This window comes from Boleophthalmus pectinirostris, unplaced genomic scaffold, assembly GCF_026225935.1.
Source record: "Boleophthalmus pectinirostris isolate CB_2022bp ecotype Guang Dong unplaced genomic scaffold, ASM2622593v1 HiC_scaffold_6, whole genome shotgun sequence".
NCBI classification, from domain to species: domain Eukaryota; kingdom Metazoa; phylum Chordata; class Actinopteri; order Gobiiformes; family Gobiidae; genus Boleophthalmus; species Boleophthalmus pectinirostris.
In genome coordinates, this window is record NW_026571447.1 from 28,518,028 (window position 1) to 28,533,205 (window position 15,178).

Below are 15,178 nucleotides of genomic sequence, written 5' to 3' on the forward strand. Positions count from 1 at the left end.
CTTTGCTCTTAGTGCTGCAGCTGGCAACCTAGAGACCAAGGATATACATTTGTCAACATGTCTTATTATTGGACAGTTCGGTTATTATTATTTCTTTCCAAATGTAATGGCAACTAAGCTTGTCATGATAACAAATGTAGATGTGCAATATTCAGTTTCAGACAATACCACAACAAACAAGAATATTGACATAATCGATATAAAGCAGGATTATCCCAGTAAACCTTTATCTTAACAAATCTAAAACATGACTTGCAAAAATGTCCATAGCTCGATGAAATATTTATTAGTGAATTAGTATAGATTTGTTAAAGGTGTACTATATAACTTTTCTGGTTGAAGGAGCCCATGCTTGTCTCCATGATGTATGTTTGTGTTTCAATGCATGTTTTTTAGAATCTAATGTTATGACATTGAATATTCCAGGCAAAGTATTAACTATGTATAAGAAAAGTTACACAGTGCACCTTTTAAATAAATAATTAGTCCAAAAATATTAGTCATCTCTCCTTTATGGATATAGAAGTGATAGTGAAAGAATGATTCACCTGTGCACTTGCATGTGTGTGCCTTTAAAAGCCAAAGGGGTGGATCTTTGTGTCAAGGCCAATTGCGGCAAACCTCTGAAGTGACAACAGGAAGTAACATGTACTGGTGTAGTCCTTCATAGTGCTCCAAAACTTACTCAGGTACGGACACATTTTAGCTCTTTTTTAATACATTTTAGAAACTATAGGGGAGTGAGAAGAGCTGCCTGCCTGTCCAGTGAATAGTTCTTGGCTTGTGTTAAAGACTGAAGCAATGATTGAGCAAAAATCCACTCTGTGACTGACTCAGCATTACCTTGAACTGTAGCTCTAGTGCTGCACTGAGAAAAGGAAGGCAACGTTTAGGCCAAAGAAAATAAATGAAAGAAATATGTAGACAATCAGAACTGAAAGGCCGATCCAGGGTTGCGGATGAATACTGCAGCAAAGTACTGCAGAGTATGAGAGAGGTTTTAAGAGGATAAATTAATTAATCATAGCACAGTTTAGTCATAGTTGAAATGATGATTCGCATAAACAAGTCTTATGTACAGTTATGTTAAAATGTAAAAGTAGTATAGGCTTATTACCTTTTTATTAGTAGTGTTTAGATTCTTGTTTTAAAGTAGAATGGCTTTGCTCCAGTCATATCATTCATAACAACATTTAAAGGAACTGTATGTCCGTACTCTTTTAGTTTTAAAAAGGGAATCACAATCACAAACTAGCCTGGGTTGCCAGTTCTTAACATGTATTTCTCATTTTCCAGTAAAAGGACAGGCCGTGTCTTGTGTGTCTGGCCATCTTAGACTTAGATTTAGATTTTAGACTTAGACAAACTTTATTGATCCACAAGGGAAATGATTTGGACATTTCCATCTCCAGAATTCACTCGCTGAGCTGCAGAATCTGGGCTTTAGGTAGTGAAGACTCAGATCAGAGAGGGATATTTTAGGTTTAAACCGGCTGGATTCATGCAATCATGTGAGGCTCATTCTGCTTTCTGATTGAATAATTGTCTTATACGAATATTTCTTATCTCAAGTTTAATACAGTTTGTAAGTTGCACTATCCTTTAATGTATTTTTTAACATAGCTTTTGATTTAGTATAATGTACTGTATAGGACTTAAATATTCTATGTATTCTGGGGACTTCTTTTGTAACAATAACCAAAATATTGTGATATCGTATTGTTAAAAGTCTCTCAATAATATCGTGGACCATCACAATATATCGAATCACAAGTTTCTTTGCTTAAATTCATTGTTACGGTGCAACAATATCTAAAAAAACAGAGGGAACTACATTGACCATGATCCTTTGCTCTGTTTTGGTGCAAACTACATGAAGAAATAGCAGTTCTAAGCACTTTTAAATCTTAGTTCTTTGAATTATCAAGGCATTTTAAGAGGAAAAAGTAGCATATTCACATTTTTGTTCACCTCCACAAAATATCGCAATAAATATATCGTACTGTGAGATTGGGATATCATTACATTCCTATTCTTTACCATTTTCTCAGCACAATACTGCATTGAGTTCCATACTCTGTCAATGTTTAACTGTTTTATTATAGTGTTATAAATTACAGCACTGCTTATGTACATTCATACTAACATTTTTGCATCTTTTTTCTCCCCCTTTTTCCATTCATGTGACAAATCCTTATTTCTCTCACCCATCCATCCTAATTCAATGTGTATTCTCTCCATGACTCCGATCTGTGTGTTTATCCTGCCTGTTCGCTTGCTTTTGTCCTTTCCCCTGCTTTGTACAAATTTTCTTTTATTCAAATTTGCAGCTTCGTCACCCCCTCCCGCGCCCCTCCCTTGCTCTTCCCCTCCCTACTTCCTCCACTCTGTTGACCAATCCCTCTATCCTAACTCCGGTAACCCCTTTTTGGATCCCAGACCTCGCAATCCCGTAGGACGAACAGCGCCGTTAAATCCGCATATGGGTCCAGATTGTGTTTACAGACATGATATCGGCAGTGACACAAGTTCTGAATACCTGAGAGATTTTGGCATAGATTCAATTCGTGATTATAGGGATTACGAGCGAGAAAATGCACAACTGGCGTACAAACAGATTCATGGTGCGAAATCTGTTGAATCCGCCAGTAATGTGGACTCATTGTATGGCAGTAATTCAGTCAAACAGAGCACAGCTGGCACGCCAACTTGCCCAACCCCGTACAAGAATATTGATGTTATTATGCGCTACAACAACTCAAGTGAATTTGAAAAACCTCAGCTTTCACATCGAGATAAGGCTTTTAAAGAGCTACCGCCTCTTCCAGCCTTTTACCTGTACCACCCTAAAAACTGCCCCCTCCACCGCGGCGCCCCTCCTCGTTTGTCGCCCATAGGTGCCCTCTCCCCGCCTCAGCGTTCCGGAGTACCACCACAGTCAGGTCTAAACTCTCCGCTGTTCCCACGCTCGCACACCCTCCCCGCCCTGGCTGCCCCCCTCTACTACCCCAATCTGTACCCACCCCTCCCGCCCCGGGCACCCCCATTACCCCCCAAACTCTACCAGGAGCAGTCACGTGTGGCGAGTAAGACTTCTCTCTCTTTATTCTCCTCCTCTATAACTCTTTCTTGGTCAGACATCTTGTGCATGTGTGTCTTGTCTTTTCCTTGATGTCTCCTGTAGATAATGATGGTTATAATGTCAGCCATGGTTAAAGAATTTGCAGCTTTGAAAGAAAGATAAAGAGAATAGTTTTCAGATTACAAACTACTTCTTACTGGTTATCAAATGTCAGATTCTGCCCTTTCAACTCTGCAAAAACTTTGATAACAGCCACATTTATCCCTGTACCAAAGTGTCTTTTGTCTACTGTTGTGTCAGTCATCCTTTTCGTGTGTCATCCACGTGTCAGTCACATTTTGGTACCTCATTATTGCATGTTTTTTTTTTTTTTTATCCATAGCTACATGTGCAAGAGGTGAGCATTGTTTTGAATTTAAATATCAAGTATATCGTATATGATAAAAAGTAATAGAATCTGTATAATAGAAAAACGGGAAATGCTTTTGTTGTAACCAAATGAGGGTATGAAAGTAATATTTCTTGACTTTTGTGTGTAATTTCACATTTGTCTGATACTTAACTAATACATTTAATGGCCCCTGATCTGTTATAATGTTGTTTCCTCATCAATAACATACATGAAGATGTGTTTTGTTTCATTCACTCATGTTTAACACATAAACTCTGAGGCTGAGTTTTTTTTAAAGACAGAAAACACTCATTTCCACTTTGTGATGTCATGTAGTAATACAGGACGTGCCCCACTATGTTCCATACACCTTCACTAGAATTATTTGGATGATTTCAGCTCTACCGAACAAAAGGTAAACGGTAGATGATAACTTGAAGACTACAGCTTCATAACATCACAAGATGGAACAGAGCATTTTGAGGTTTGGGGATGTAAACAGACTAATTATAAAGAGTTACTCAAACATGTGTGAATGAAACAAAACATTTTTTACATTCTAACATGGCTTCAAGCTCACAAGAGTTATTTTTGTGTAATATAGGATCTTTAAAGGCATGTTATTACACATTTCTCACAGATAGTCAAAATATTGTCTGAGTAATATTACTGGGATGCTCCGAAAAAATATCAAGATATAATTTTGTCAGTATTGCCCACCTCTTGTATGTGCCATAGACAACTGTTTTGACACGTTTTATGCCAGCATTTATATAACAGCGTTATATAAATCTGTTGGTTTAACTCAAGTGTTGCCATATTTATTTTAACTCTCCCCAAACCCATGTTGTGTTTAAGTTTGTTGTACGCTCACAGAAAACGTTCCAGTTTCCAGATGTGCAGTCTACAATTTAAAATGCTACTCCTGTGTATGTCATGTTACCATCTGCTAAGTAGTGCTTCATTGCTTAACTGCGTTTCTAAACAGTCCTGGTATTATTGTGTTGTCATTGTGCTGATCCAGTTTAATTACCCTATTGACGGAGACTGTTTTGTTGGTCAGCTGTCCGCAGTGTGTCATTCGCTGGCCACAGAGCAGAGCCGTGGATGGACCATGATGTCAGAGCTCCAGTGAGAGGGCTGGGCCTGTCCCCTCAGACCCTACAGGAGAAGAGAGGTACTGCAGGCTCTGCTCTTCCGCTGTTCGATCACCTTATTGCTTTACACGCTGGAAATGGTAAATGTGAACTGTTGTTTTTCTCCTTTAGCTTTGGTCAGCGCCGTTAGTGTGGCAGTGGAAGCCATCTTGGCACAATTTAGCACTTCTCGGACCATTGTGCAGAAGGTGAGTCTGTTAGTCATCAGTCAAAATGTCACTGTTATATAGATTATACTTGTCTATAGACTCTAGACTCACAAGGGAAATTACCTGGTCATCTTTAATTCAGATACCTTGAAAAACATCTCTCCATAGATCTGACCTGTAACTTGGCCTAGTGGAGCCACCTGTCTCCATGGAGATAGTTTGGAGAAGTTTAATGTCATACTGTTGAATATTCTTGACAAAGTGATGACATTTCCAATGGAGACAAGCATGTGGTGAATGCTCTTTCAGAAAAGTTACACAGTATAGATTTAAGTTATTATACAGACTAGGGATGTAATAACCGAAATATATCGTGATATCGCATCATCAAAGTTCTCACAATAATATCATGGACCATCACAGTATATCGAATCACAATTCTCTTTGCTTAAATTAAGAGTTATGGTGCAGTAATAGCTAAAAAAGACAGAGGGAACTACATAGACCATTTGCTCCATTTCAGTGAAGACTACCAAGAAGAAATAACAGTTCTAAACACTTTTAAGTCTTAATTCTTTGGATTAAGTCTTGTCAAGGCATTTTAAGAGGAAAAAGTCAAATATTAACAGTTTTGTAAGCCTCAACAAAATACCGCAATAAATATCGTGCCATGAGATGTATATTGTGAAAATATTGTACAGAGAGATTTGGATATTGTTACATCCATAATCGTGAGGCTCCCCACCATATCGTGAGCTTTCCCATGATATCACAGTAAATATCGTACCATGAGGTTCATACCGTGACGATATCGTATCGTGAGACTTGGAAATCGTTACACCCCTAATACAAACTCAATAGCCGTTCATTTTCATTTGCATTACTGAGCAGTTTTTTTCTCTCTCTCTTTCTTTTTCATCAGGCGTTATCTGGAGACAGCACTGTAAATCCGTCTCTGGGCCGCCTGGTGCTGCAGTGCCTGTGCCCCGCCCTGCACAGCCTGCTGACGGACGGCCTCAGACCCCATCAAAGTGACCTCATCGCAGGCAGGAGGCCAAACAACGCCTGGGGTTTGATCCAAGCCTCCACACGGCCAGGTACACACATGCTCCAGCAGTAATGAGCCTTAAGAGATTCATCGCACTGTGGACTTATTAGTAATGCATTATAATGTTATTTATACATTATTAAAGAGATTTCTGCTCTCAGTGGTAACAGTGAGTACCTTGAAATGGTCAGTAAAGTGAGAGAACTAAATTATTAAGCTACGAATGAGATCAGATTTTTTGTGTGTTTACATACACCTGTGGACATTTTAATTATTAGAGTTTCTGAGCAAAGGCTGCCACACATTTCTGGAGAATTTGCCCAATTTAGGACCTGATTTGCTTCTCTCCCAATTTCAGGAGGCGTGACGCAATTTAGGGTCCTTGTATGCTATTTTTAATCCACTGCTCTTCTCATTTGTGTGGTGTCAGTGTGACTCTGAGCCCTTCTGTCCTATTGTAGCCACAAAACGTCACCGCTACTGCACCAGCCAGTAAAACAGAGCATCAGGGGCAGATGGAGTGACACAGAGCCGCAAGTTACAAACTCAGGAGACAGCGAAAACAATGATGTGACTTTATTACAATTGTTAGTAAAGTTGTACAACGCTCTTTTGGACACTTGAAAGTGAGTTATTTCACTCTAGACAGGAAACAGTTAACATAAGGTGCGCTCAAAACTTTTAACTTGTGGTGTGTGGTCTCTTCACTGCCATATTCAGATTCAGATATCCTACTACAGTCTCATAATCTCATGATTCTTCTCATGTCTATGGTCTGTGCTTTTTGCGGCACGGCAAAAATGATTTAAGTCTGAAAAATCCTGTAGAATGTGCTGGACTTACCTGTTGTATTTGGAAGACAAAGTGCAATGTTTTCAATCTTTAACATTTTACCATTCATTTTGTCTTTGCCTCACAGTCCTTTTTGCACAAAATTTCCTTGTCAAAACCTGCAGAGGTGTGAACAATCAGAAAGAAATCTGGTGTAACATTACATGATCAGATTTTTGGTGAGCAAGTGAAACATAGCCACTGATTCTTGGAGTTAGATTTTTCTCACACATCAATCAATGCACCGTTGAGGATAAAGTAAACAGGAAACAGATATTGATTTGTCTACCAAAGAATGAGTTTTAGAAATGATTTCCTGTTTGCTGCTTTAGTTCTTCTCATCTCAAAATCTGCTTCTCCCTCCCTTCATTTCTCCAGGCTCGAAAACACAAGCTCTTCATAACCTACAAACTCGAGTTGGAGATCTGCCTCAGCTCAAGCAGAGCAAACATCGCTTCAATGCATTTATCCTTGGCCTACTTAAGTAAGTCCTGTACATCTGCTGCTCCCTAGTATATATATGTAAGATATACATGCTTCTGTGGCTCTAAATGTTCCTTTTTGTATTACAGCATCAAGCACCTAGATTTTTGGCTGTCTCATCTTCACACTAGCAGTGGTAAGTTGTTCATTTTCTTGCTGTTTTATTTCTGGTAATTAAATGTAACTTTTAGGATCCAGCAGCTGCTTGTCTCCAAGAGTAGTTATTGCACTGCCGGGAAAGTGCCACATTATGACATTAAACTTATCCATCTCCATGGAGACAAGCAGGCAACACCACCAGGCCAGATCTGTAGAGAAACCTTTGGTAAAAATGCGTGTATTTCAAGGTATTTTTGAGCAGTAAATCACTGAGTAAACACAATATGGATGAGATTAGTGCCATATTGTGGCAAATCCCAAAAAAGCAACAACATCTTCATACAGACATACAAGAATTAGTCCACTACAGTTAGGGTCAAAAAGATAATTTTGTAGTTCTTCTTAATATTATCTAGTGACATGATGACTAAAGGCAATATGTATTGACTGAATATATGTTAATTCTGAAGTGTCTGGTCATGATTTATTAAGGCTATTTAAAGTGCAGTTACTACAAAGTGGTACCAATATTTTCATAAACGTTTGCTTTTTCCAGATGTATTGGAGACATATTATCACCCGTCATCGTTCATGCGCCTGTCTTTGAGTGCTTGTCACGCCCAGTTTGAGGAACTGCTTTTAGTGCTTCAGCCGCTGAGCCTGCTGACCTTTAACCTTGATCTGCTCTTCCAACACCACCACGTAGACCCCCACAACCTCAAGACCCCCAGTGCAGCAGGACAGGATGCAGCGCCACATGTCTCAAATCAAACCAGTGAGACGAAGCAATGTGAGGAGAAATACATGGAGTCGCTCTCTGAAGAAGATATTCAAAGTGGAGAATGCAGACACGACACCACGTCCCATCCAAACACCGAAGACAATAGTACGACAAAGGAGGAGAGTTTATTGGAGACCAGTCCTCAGCTGCGGTGGGTGAAGGAAAAGGAAATCAGCTCTCTACCGCCCCCTAACATCGAAGAGGACAGTCTGGCACAACAGGCTGGACAGGTACAAACATCTCTACATATTGTTTGGTGTCAAATGGCATCATCAAGTACTATGAGCCAATATTATTTAATTTCTATTTAATTTTTGTTGTAATACAGTAAGTTCTTGGGTCTGTTATGAATAATGCTGAATAATGCTTTGTAAAGCGTCTTTGGGGACAGAAAATGTGTGTGAAAAGCGCTATATAAATAAAGACTTACTTACTTACTATTAAATAGTACAAATTATCAGGTTTAACATTTGTGAATTTACTTTTGGGATTTTTCTTGACAAAGTACAATGTTATCAAAAGGAAAAAGTGGATTTTGCCCTGAATATCATCACACTGTAGAATCTGAAAACCACCAGTTGCTGTTTATCTTATTTTATTTCAAATTAATTTGTGTGAGAGATGACTGACCAACAGAATGTTAGAAAATCAAGCAATAGCAGACAGGCTGATATTTTATGCTCATCAAATATGCATTACTATGGCACTGTTATGGCCTAAATTAGAAAGGTCAACATAATCTAATAATGTATGTCTGAAAATATTCTCTAGAGAGTATATATTGCTTGTTATTGTGTGGTTAAATATGCATTGTCTCCATAGACATGTTATAGCTTTGCCTGGTAATGTTCCACAGTGTGGCATTATTAAATTACAAGTCTCTTTGCTTAAGTTAAGAGTTATGGTGCAGTAATAGCTAAAAAAGACAGAGGGAACTACATAGACCATGATCCTTTGCTCCATTTCAGTGAAGACTACCTAGAAGAAATAACAGTTCTAAACACTTTTAAGTCTTAATTCTTTGGATTAAGTCTTGTCAAGGCATTTTAAGAGGAAAAAGTCGAATATTAACAGTTTTGTTAGCCTCAACAAAATATCGCAATAAATATCGTGCTATGAGATGTATATTGTGAAAATATTGTACAGAGAGATTTGGATATTGTTACATCCATAATCGTGAGATATGCATTGTCTCCATAGGGATGTTATTAGCTTTGCCTGGTAATGTTCCACAGTATGGCATTATTAAATTACAAGTGGTTTACAGCAACAAATTCTTACAGTCATCTTAACTTTCCACAAACTTGACTTGTAAGATGGTTTCTGGTAACCATCCCTCACATTCTATAATGTTCAAAATGTATATTGTATAAATCTATAAATTTATTTTAATAGCCATGAAGTGAAGTCAAGTAGGTGACAGACCCTTTATCAGAAAAGTCACATAGGGTACCTTTTAAAATAATCTGAAAATCTGTTTGCAGGTGATCCAGCAGGGATGGGAGGTGATGGTTCGCTGGGGAGGTCGTCTTAGTCAGAACTTGTCTGAGATGAGTGCGGCTGCAGGGAAGAAGGAGGAGCAAAAGACCGAACATCTCCAGGCTCACAGTGACTTTGTCCCGGTCAGCAGCAGCAGCAGCGGTGGTGCTGGGATACAGATGCTCTGGGGTCTGGACCGCCTCTTTGGGGCCCCGAAATCATCAACCAGTCCTGGTTCTCACCCTGCACCAACCAGGTTTGTGCAATTAGATGTGGAGTCAGAGTGTTTTCACACTTGTTGTAATTTGGTCCTAAACTGAGCTCACTTAAGTCCTGATGTGGACTTGGGTTGATCCTGTTCTTGTCCTGATTTAGTCCCAGTGTTGTTGTGGTGAATGTGCAAGTGTGAACGCACAGTTAAGTACATGTATTTCCAGTGTAACTGTTACCCACATAGTTATATGAGCTATTAAGTATTTGATTAAAAGACTACTCAAGTATGGAGTAAGTTTTTTGTGCATAAAGTGTGATATATGTATTGCTGCAATAGGACAGACATTCTAGTTCTACTGTTCAAAAGAAGAAGAAAATTATGAAAAGGTAATAACTGCATACAATTTGTAAATTTTTATCTTAATTTTTGAAGATTTTTCCACTGATTTTTCCAAGTAAATATTTGGTGTGGACAAATGCTACATTATTGTACAGTTATTCCAGATAGTGTATGTATCACAGTACATTTCACACCACATCTGTTAAGGTTTAACTCTAATACTGATTTCTCTGTTATGTGTAGGCGGCCCTCTCAGTGGTTGGCTCCTGGTGTGAGTGCGCTGACCAGGATGGTGAGCAGCAGCACTGCTCCCATGTTAAAGAAAGTGTCTGAACCCAAAGAGGAAACTTCACCAGAAACACAGGAGGAGGCTGAAGCGGTAGAGATGAAGGACCAACCCAGACCACTCAGGTACAAACAGCTACAGTACACTACTCGAATGAAGGGAGAGTGGATAGGTAAAACTAACGCTGGCTAAAGCAATCGTCCAAATCAGCAAATGGCATGATGATTGATTTAGGAATTTGATTTTCACCCAATGTGCCTGAGAAGTACTGCCAAGTGTGCCTTGAAAAAAGCTCAATTGAATTCATTATGGGTTTGATTTAATAATTTACCATTTTGGTGTGTAAATGAGACTTAATAAAGCAAAATAATCACCACTGCAACCAAAACAGAGCCATGCACAATATTTGCAATATTACATATACCAGTTTGTCAGGGTTAGAGTTGTGATTTGGTAATATTTTGGCAGGCAGTGATGTCCTGAAAAATGTGTTTTAACTCAAAAACGGTTGAATGACAAATTTAGGAACTGCTGTGATCATGCACTGGCTTTATAGAGAGCCTTTTATGACACTAAAACGCTTTGCAGAAATGGAAGTAAGGCTGCTACTCTACATCATCTGCCCATCCGACCATCACCAATCACTCACACTAAATTCATACCAGGCATGATGGGTGAAGTGTCTTGCCTGAGACTCAACAGCAGTATGCACTAGAGTGACTAGACTCGAGCTACAGCTTCCCCAGTGTAATTTCCTTTGTAGAAAACACAATATCCTCGATAAACATGATTGCTTTATTAGTTTAGTTGTGGGTATTTTAGTGTTTGTTCAAATGCTCCTGGATGTTTTAAATTTGCACTGCAGACTCCACCTCAGTTTAGAAATTCATTACAACACCAACCCGTTTATTGCAAAACCAATCATTGTTTGTACCAAAGAAAATGCAATATTTCTCTAAACCCTTCAGCCATACATCTAACATCTCCATTAGACCAGTTATTTCAAGGTACAATTATTTTATTAAAGGGCCTGTATTACTCTATTTTCTGATTTTGTTATGTTGTTTCCTCACCTAAAACATACCTGGAGTGGTGTTTTGTTTCATTTGCACATGTTTAACACACAAATCCTGCATATTTAGACTGAGTTCTTCTACTTAAAACAGTCTATTCCACCTTGTGATATAATGCGGTAATACAAGAAATGCTCCACTGTGTTTTTAAACTCCATACACTGTCACTGTAGTGTTAACTGGATCATTTCAGTCCTGGAATTGCCAATCTCTCCTGAAATAAAAGTAAAGGGTAGCTGCTAACAAGGTGGAACAGAGCAGAGATGTAGACATACCACAGATAACCGATGTGTGAATGAAATAAAACACAGCTCCAGGTATGTTTTTGAGGAGGTAATGGCATTATAATATGGCTTAAAGCTCAAAAGAATCAATTTTGTGTAATACAGGACCTTTAATAGTCTCAAATGTTTTTGCTGTACTCCTCAGGTCAGTGCGAACATTATGTGACCACAGAGGCACTGGCGGCGAGCTCAGCTTCAATAAAGACGAGGAGCTGCAGGTTTTGGGAGGGGTGGACCAAGACTGGATTCGCTGTCGCCGCGGCAACACGGAGGGACTGGTGCCCATCGGCTACACCTCTCTGATCATGTGACTGAACAACTGCTGCACTTAAACAATAATAAGAAACAAAAGACTTTATTTTAGGTGAAGATTGAGCGGTTCATATGAGACCCACTATGGAGGATATGGAAACACCAGCTTGGTTGGAGTTTGAGTTGAGTGCATCACACCATCTGTTCAAAGTTTATGCGCGTCAAGAACTGGCTGCAGCCCGATCTCCCATTACAAACATATGGGGTTTTTCTATCACAATCCATCCAGTTTGGTCACATTAATCTAATGGGTTTTAGCAGTACGGGAGCGGCAGATGGTGCGAAATGATCACTCGAGTTGAATTCCTTCCATATCACACTGGAAGATATTATCCTTCTTTAGTATCAGGCTCCCTCAGATCACAGCCTTTTGGGAGTCAAAATAATACAAATAACTCACGCCTGAAATAGTGAGTCTTTCCTTTGTAAACTACTATGAAATCTAGCGTATTGTTGATGTGTTGATCAATGTTATCTTGACCTCCCAAGTCAGAGGCTGCGTTCACACTTGCTCTGGTTTGGTTCTGGTTGGATCCTGGTTTAGTCCTGATGTAGACTTGGTTCGCTCTTGTTCTCCCAGTACTGGATTAGCCCCGATCTTGTCAAGGTTTAGCCCCAGTTTAGTTCCAGTTTTGAAAGTGTGAACGCAGACATTTGTGACCTCTTGATTCCATTGCCTGGTTCATGTGTGTTTGACCTGTATTTGACTGTATAAAGAAATATACATATTATATAGAATATACATAGATATACAGTATAAGTACAAAAAACATTATTTACTAAGATAGTCAGAAAGCAGCTTAAAATTGCAATTATGTTAAAGGTACATTGTGCAGCTTTTCTGGTGAAGTGCCCGTGATTTGCTTGCCTCCGTGGAGATGTTGTTGCTGTGCCTGGAATGTTCCACAGTTTGACATTAAACTATTTCACTTTATTGAGACAAGCAAGTGATGCAACTAGGCCAAGACACAGGTTAGATCTGTGGAGAGTCGAGCCCACTCACAATAATAATGCATGTTTTTCAAGACGACTTCGTTTGCACTATAACACCTGTAAAATTGCAACTTGGATAGATAAATATAATGCCAAACTGTGGAAAATTCCAAGAAAATTAACTAAATTAACATCTCCATGGCACTCCCTCCATCAGAAAAGCGACACAGTGCACTTTTAAGTTAGTTGTTTTATCTGCAACTTTACAAGTGAATTATATTGACGTATGGAAACATTTATCGTCCATCTTGTACGCCATCATACCATATTATTAGATTTTGCCTCATAACTTCCACTGTATGCTTTGTAATGTGCCCGAGTGCTTTGAATGAATGCCAGACACATAAAAAAGAGATCTACCCTCCCACGTAGGAACCAACAGCAATCTGTAGCCAATCATTCTACCCTCATGTCCAACGTGGTTTAAATTTATGCCCCATAAAACTCTACTTGCTCTTGTTAAACACTATATAAAGTTGAACAGAGTAGGATCGCCCTCATATGGTTGTTTGTGCTGTGCGAAGTCTGTAACATTGTCGGCTGACTACAGTATATCCTCATTTTCCTCCATCTTTGCTTCGTTATCATAGTTCGTAATGCTGGTGATCTGGTGGATGTGATGTACTGAGTCTAGTGTGAACTACAACTCATGTATATATTGCGTTAAAGCGCGTCAAAGCCCTACTGCGGAACATTTCACTCAATAAATACGCTTTGGTTTTTGTTTGTTTTTGCTTTTTTTTTTAACATCAGAAAGCATACGTTCTTATTCTGAGCGGGCTTGCCTATCCACAGACTTGACTCGCTATCTGCTCGTCTCCATGGAGATGCTACTGCTTTGGTTTAAGGCACCGCTGATACCATAAAATAACGTGTCCAGAAATTGCAACGTCATCGTGAAGTTGCGTAATAGGAATGGTTTGGTATCAGCAACTTGCAAGAGCTCATTTGATGACCCGTAACCTGAAATGTTCCGCAGTATGACTTTAGCGTGACATTTCTTCCTGATATTACGCCATAAGGACTATGCATATGCACCACGCTTTTGTTTACCCATGTTTTATTTGCATGCATGTTCACACAAACCTACTCAGCCAATGCAGAAATGTCTGTCTAAAACGGCAGGCATAGGAGGACCTCTTTAAGTTATCAGGTTAATAATAAAATGTATTTAAAATCAGGGAAAATTTAAGCTTCTTCAAAGATTCCTCATGTTATGTTGATGTAGCATGAGATTCAGTCAAGTAGCATCCAAACCCTGAGCAGTATAATGAAAAAATGCATCTTCATTGTCATAGAAAGACAAAATAATAGATAGACAGGTAGTTAAGATAAAGCTAAAACCTGAGTTATTTTTGTGTATATTCCAAATGTGAGATATGAAATACAAATGTTAATTTATTGGATGTAATATTTATTGATCTTGGATGAAAGAGTGCTTTAATTTGTTATGTTTTGTGGGGTGAAAGCAGAGATGGGGCTTAGTGCAATGCAGACTGCACACCCTGCACTTTCACTGTGTGCAAGTGTGTGATCAAATGTAAAAATAACTCTTCTCCTTCTCTTTGGTATTGTGCTCCCTGTTATAGCTGTACCAGTTCTCCAGACCCAAAACTATTGCATAAGATTGTATTCCTCTAGTGTTAGTCACCGTCCGCTGCCTGCATGTGCTTGTTTGTAAATACACCCAATAAAACAAGTGAAAACCAAACAAGGCGATGCGTTTAATTTGGACTATGGAAAAGTTGCTGTAATGTTTGATGTTTTTGGTGATAAATATGGGCTAGTAATGGAAATTTTGGACATTTTTTGGGGGGTTAGATCATTTCTTTTACAACTGTGAATGGACCATCCCCTGCGTCACTTCAGGTCTAACTGGACCATGGAGATGTCACTTAAAATAAGATTGATGAGACTTCTATTCACTTTCTTTAACTTCTCTTTGATGGTCTTTGATTCTTTTTTTTTTTTATTTCGAGTTTGTGCCAAGAGAGAAACAATAGTCGTACACATACTGCATATACATTGTAAATAACAGAAACGCACATTTCTCTAAAAAGAGTGAGAAGAAGTAAAAACTTATATGAAGTTTCAGAAATGATGCGGTGTCTTATGTACATTGATCACTGAACTTTACAAATATTTACACACAGTAGAATAAATTTCATACTATGGTT

At 38.8% G+C, this 15,178-nt stretch overlaps 1 protein-coding gene across 1 annotated transcript; it reads left to right on the forward strand.

The window, feature by feature from the left end:
* Positions 1-593: 593 nt before the first annotated feature.
* Positions 594-14,715, forward strand: rusc1 (RUN and SH3 domain containing 1). Its single transcript, XM_055164032.1, has 10 exons — positions 594-689; positions 4,537-4,650; positions 4,742-4,818; positions 5,702-5,876; positions 7,037-7,142; positions 7,231-7,277; positions 7,797-8,251; positions 9,506-9,756; positions 10,297-10,464; positions 11,842-14,715. The coding sequence occupies exons 2-10, from the start codon at positions 4,581-4,583 to the stop codon at positions 12,005-12,007; spliced, it is 1,515 nt and encodes a 504-aa protein (XP_055020007.1). The 5' UTR covers positions 594-689; positions 4,537-4,580; the 3' UTR covers positions 12,008-14,715.
* Positions 14,716-15,178: the final 463 nt, after the last annotated feature.

Excerpts from the sequence above, each read along its gene's own strand:
- rusc1 (XM_055164032.1), top strand. The coding sequence starts at position 4,581 with ATGGACCATGATGTCAGAGCTCCAGTGAGAGGGCTGGGCCTGTCCCCT. Across the intron at positions 5,877-7,036 it reads CCAAGCCTCCACACGGCCAG|GCTCGAAAACACAAGCTCTT; the intron begins GTACACACATGC and ends TCATTTCTCCAG. Across the intron at positions 8,252-9,505 it reads TGGCACAACAGGCTGGACAG|GTGATCCAGCAGGGATGGGA; the intron begins GTACAAACATCT and ends ATCTGTTTGCAG.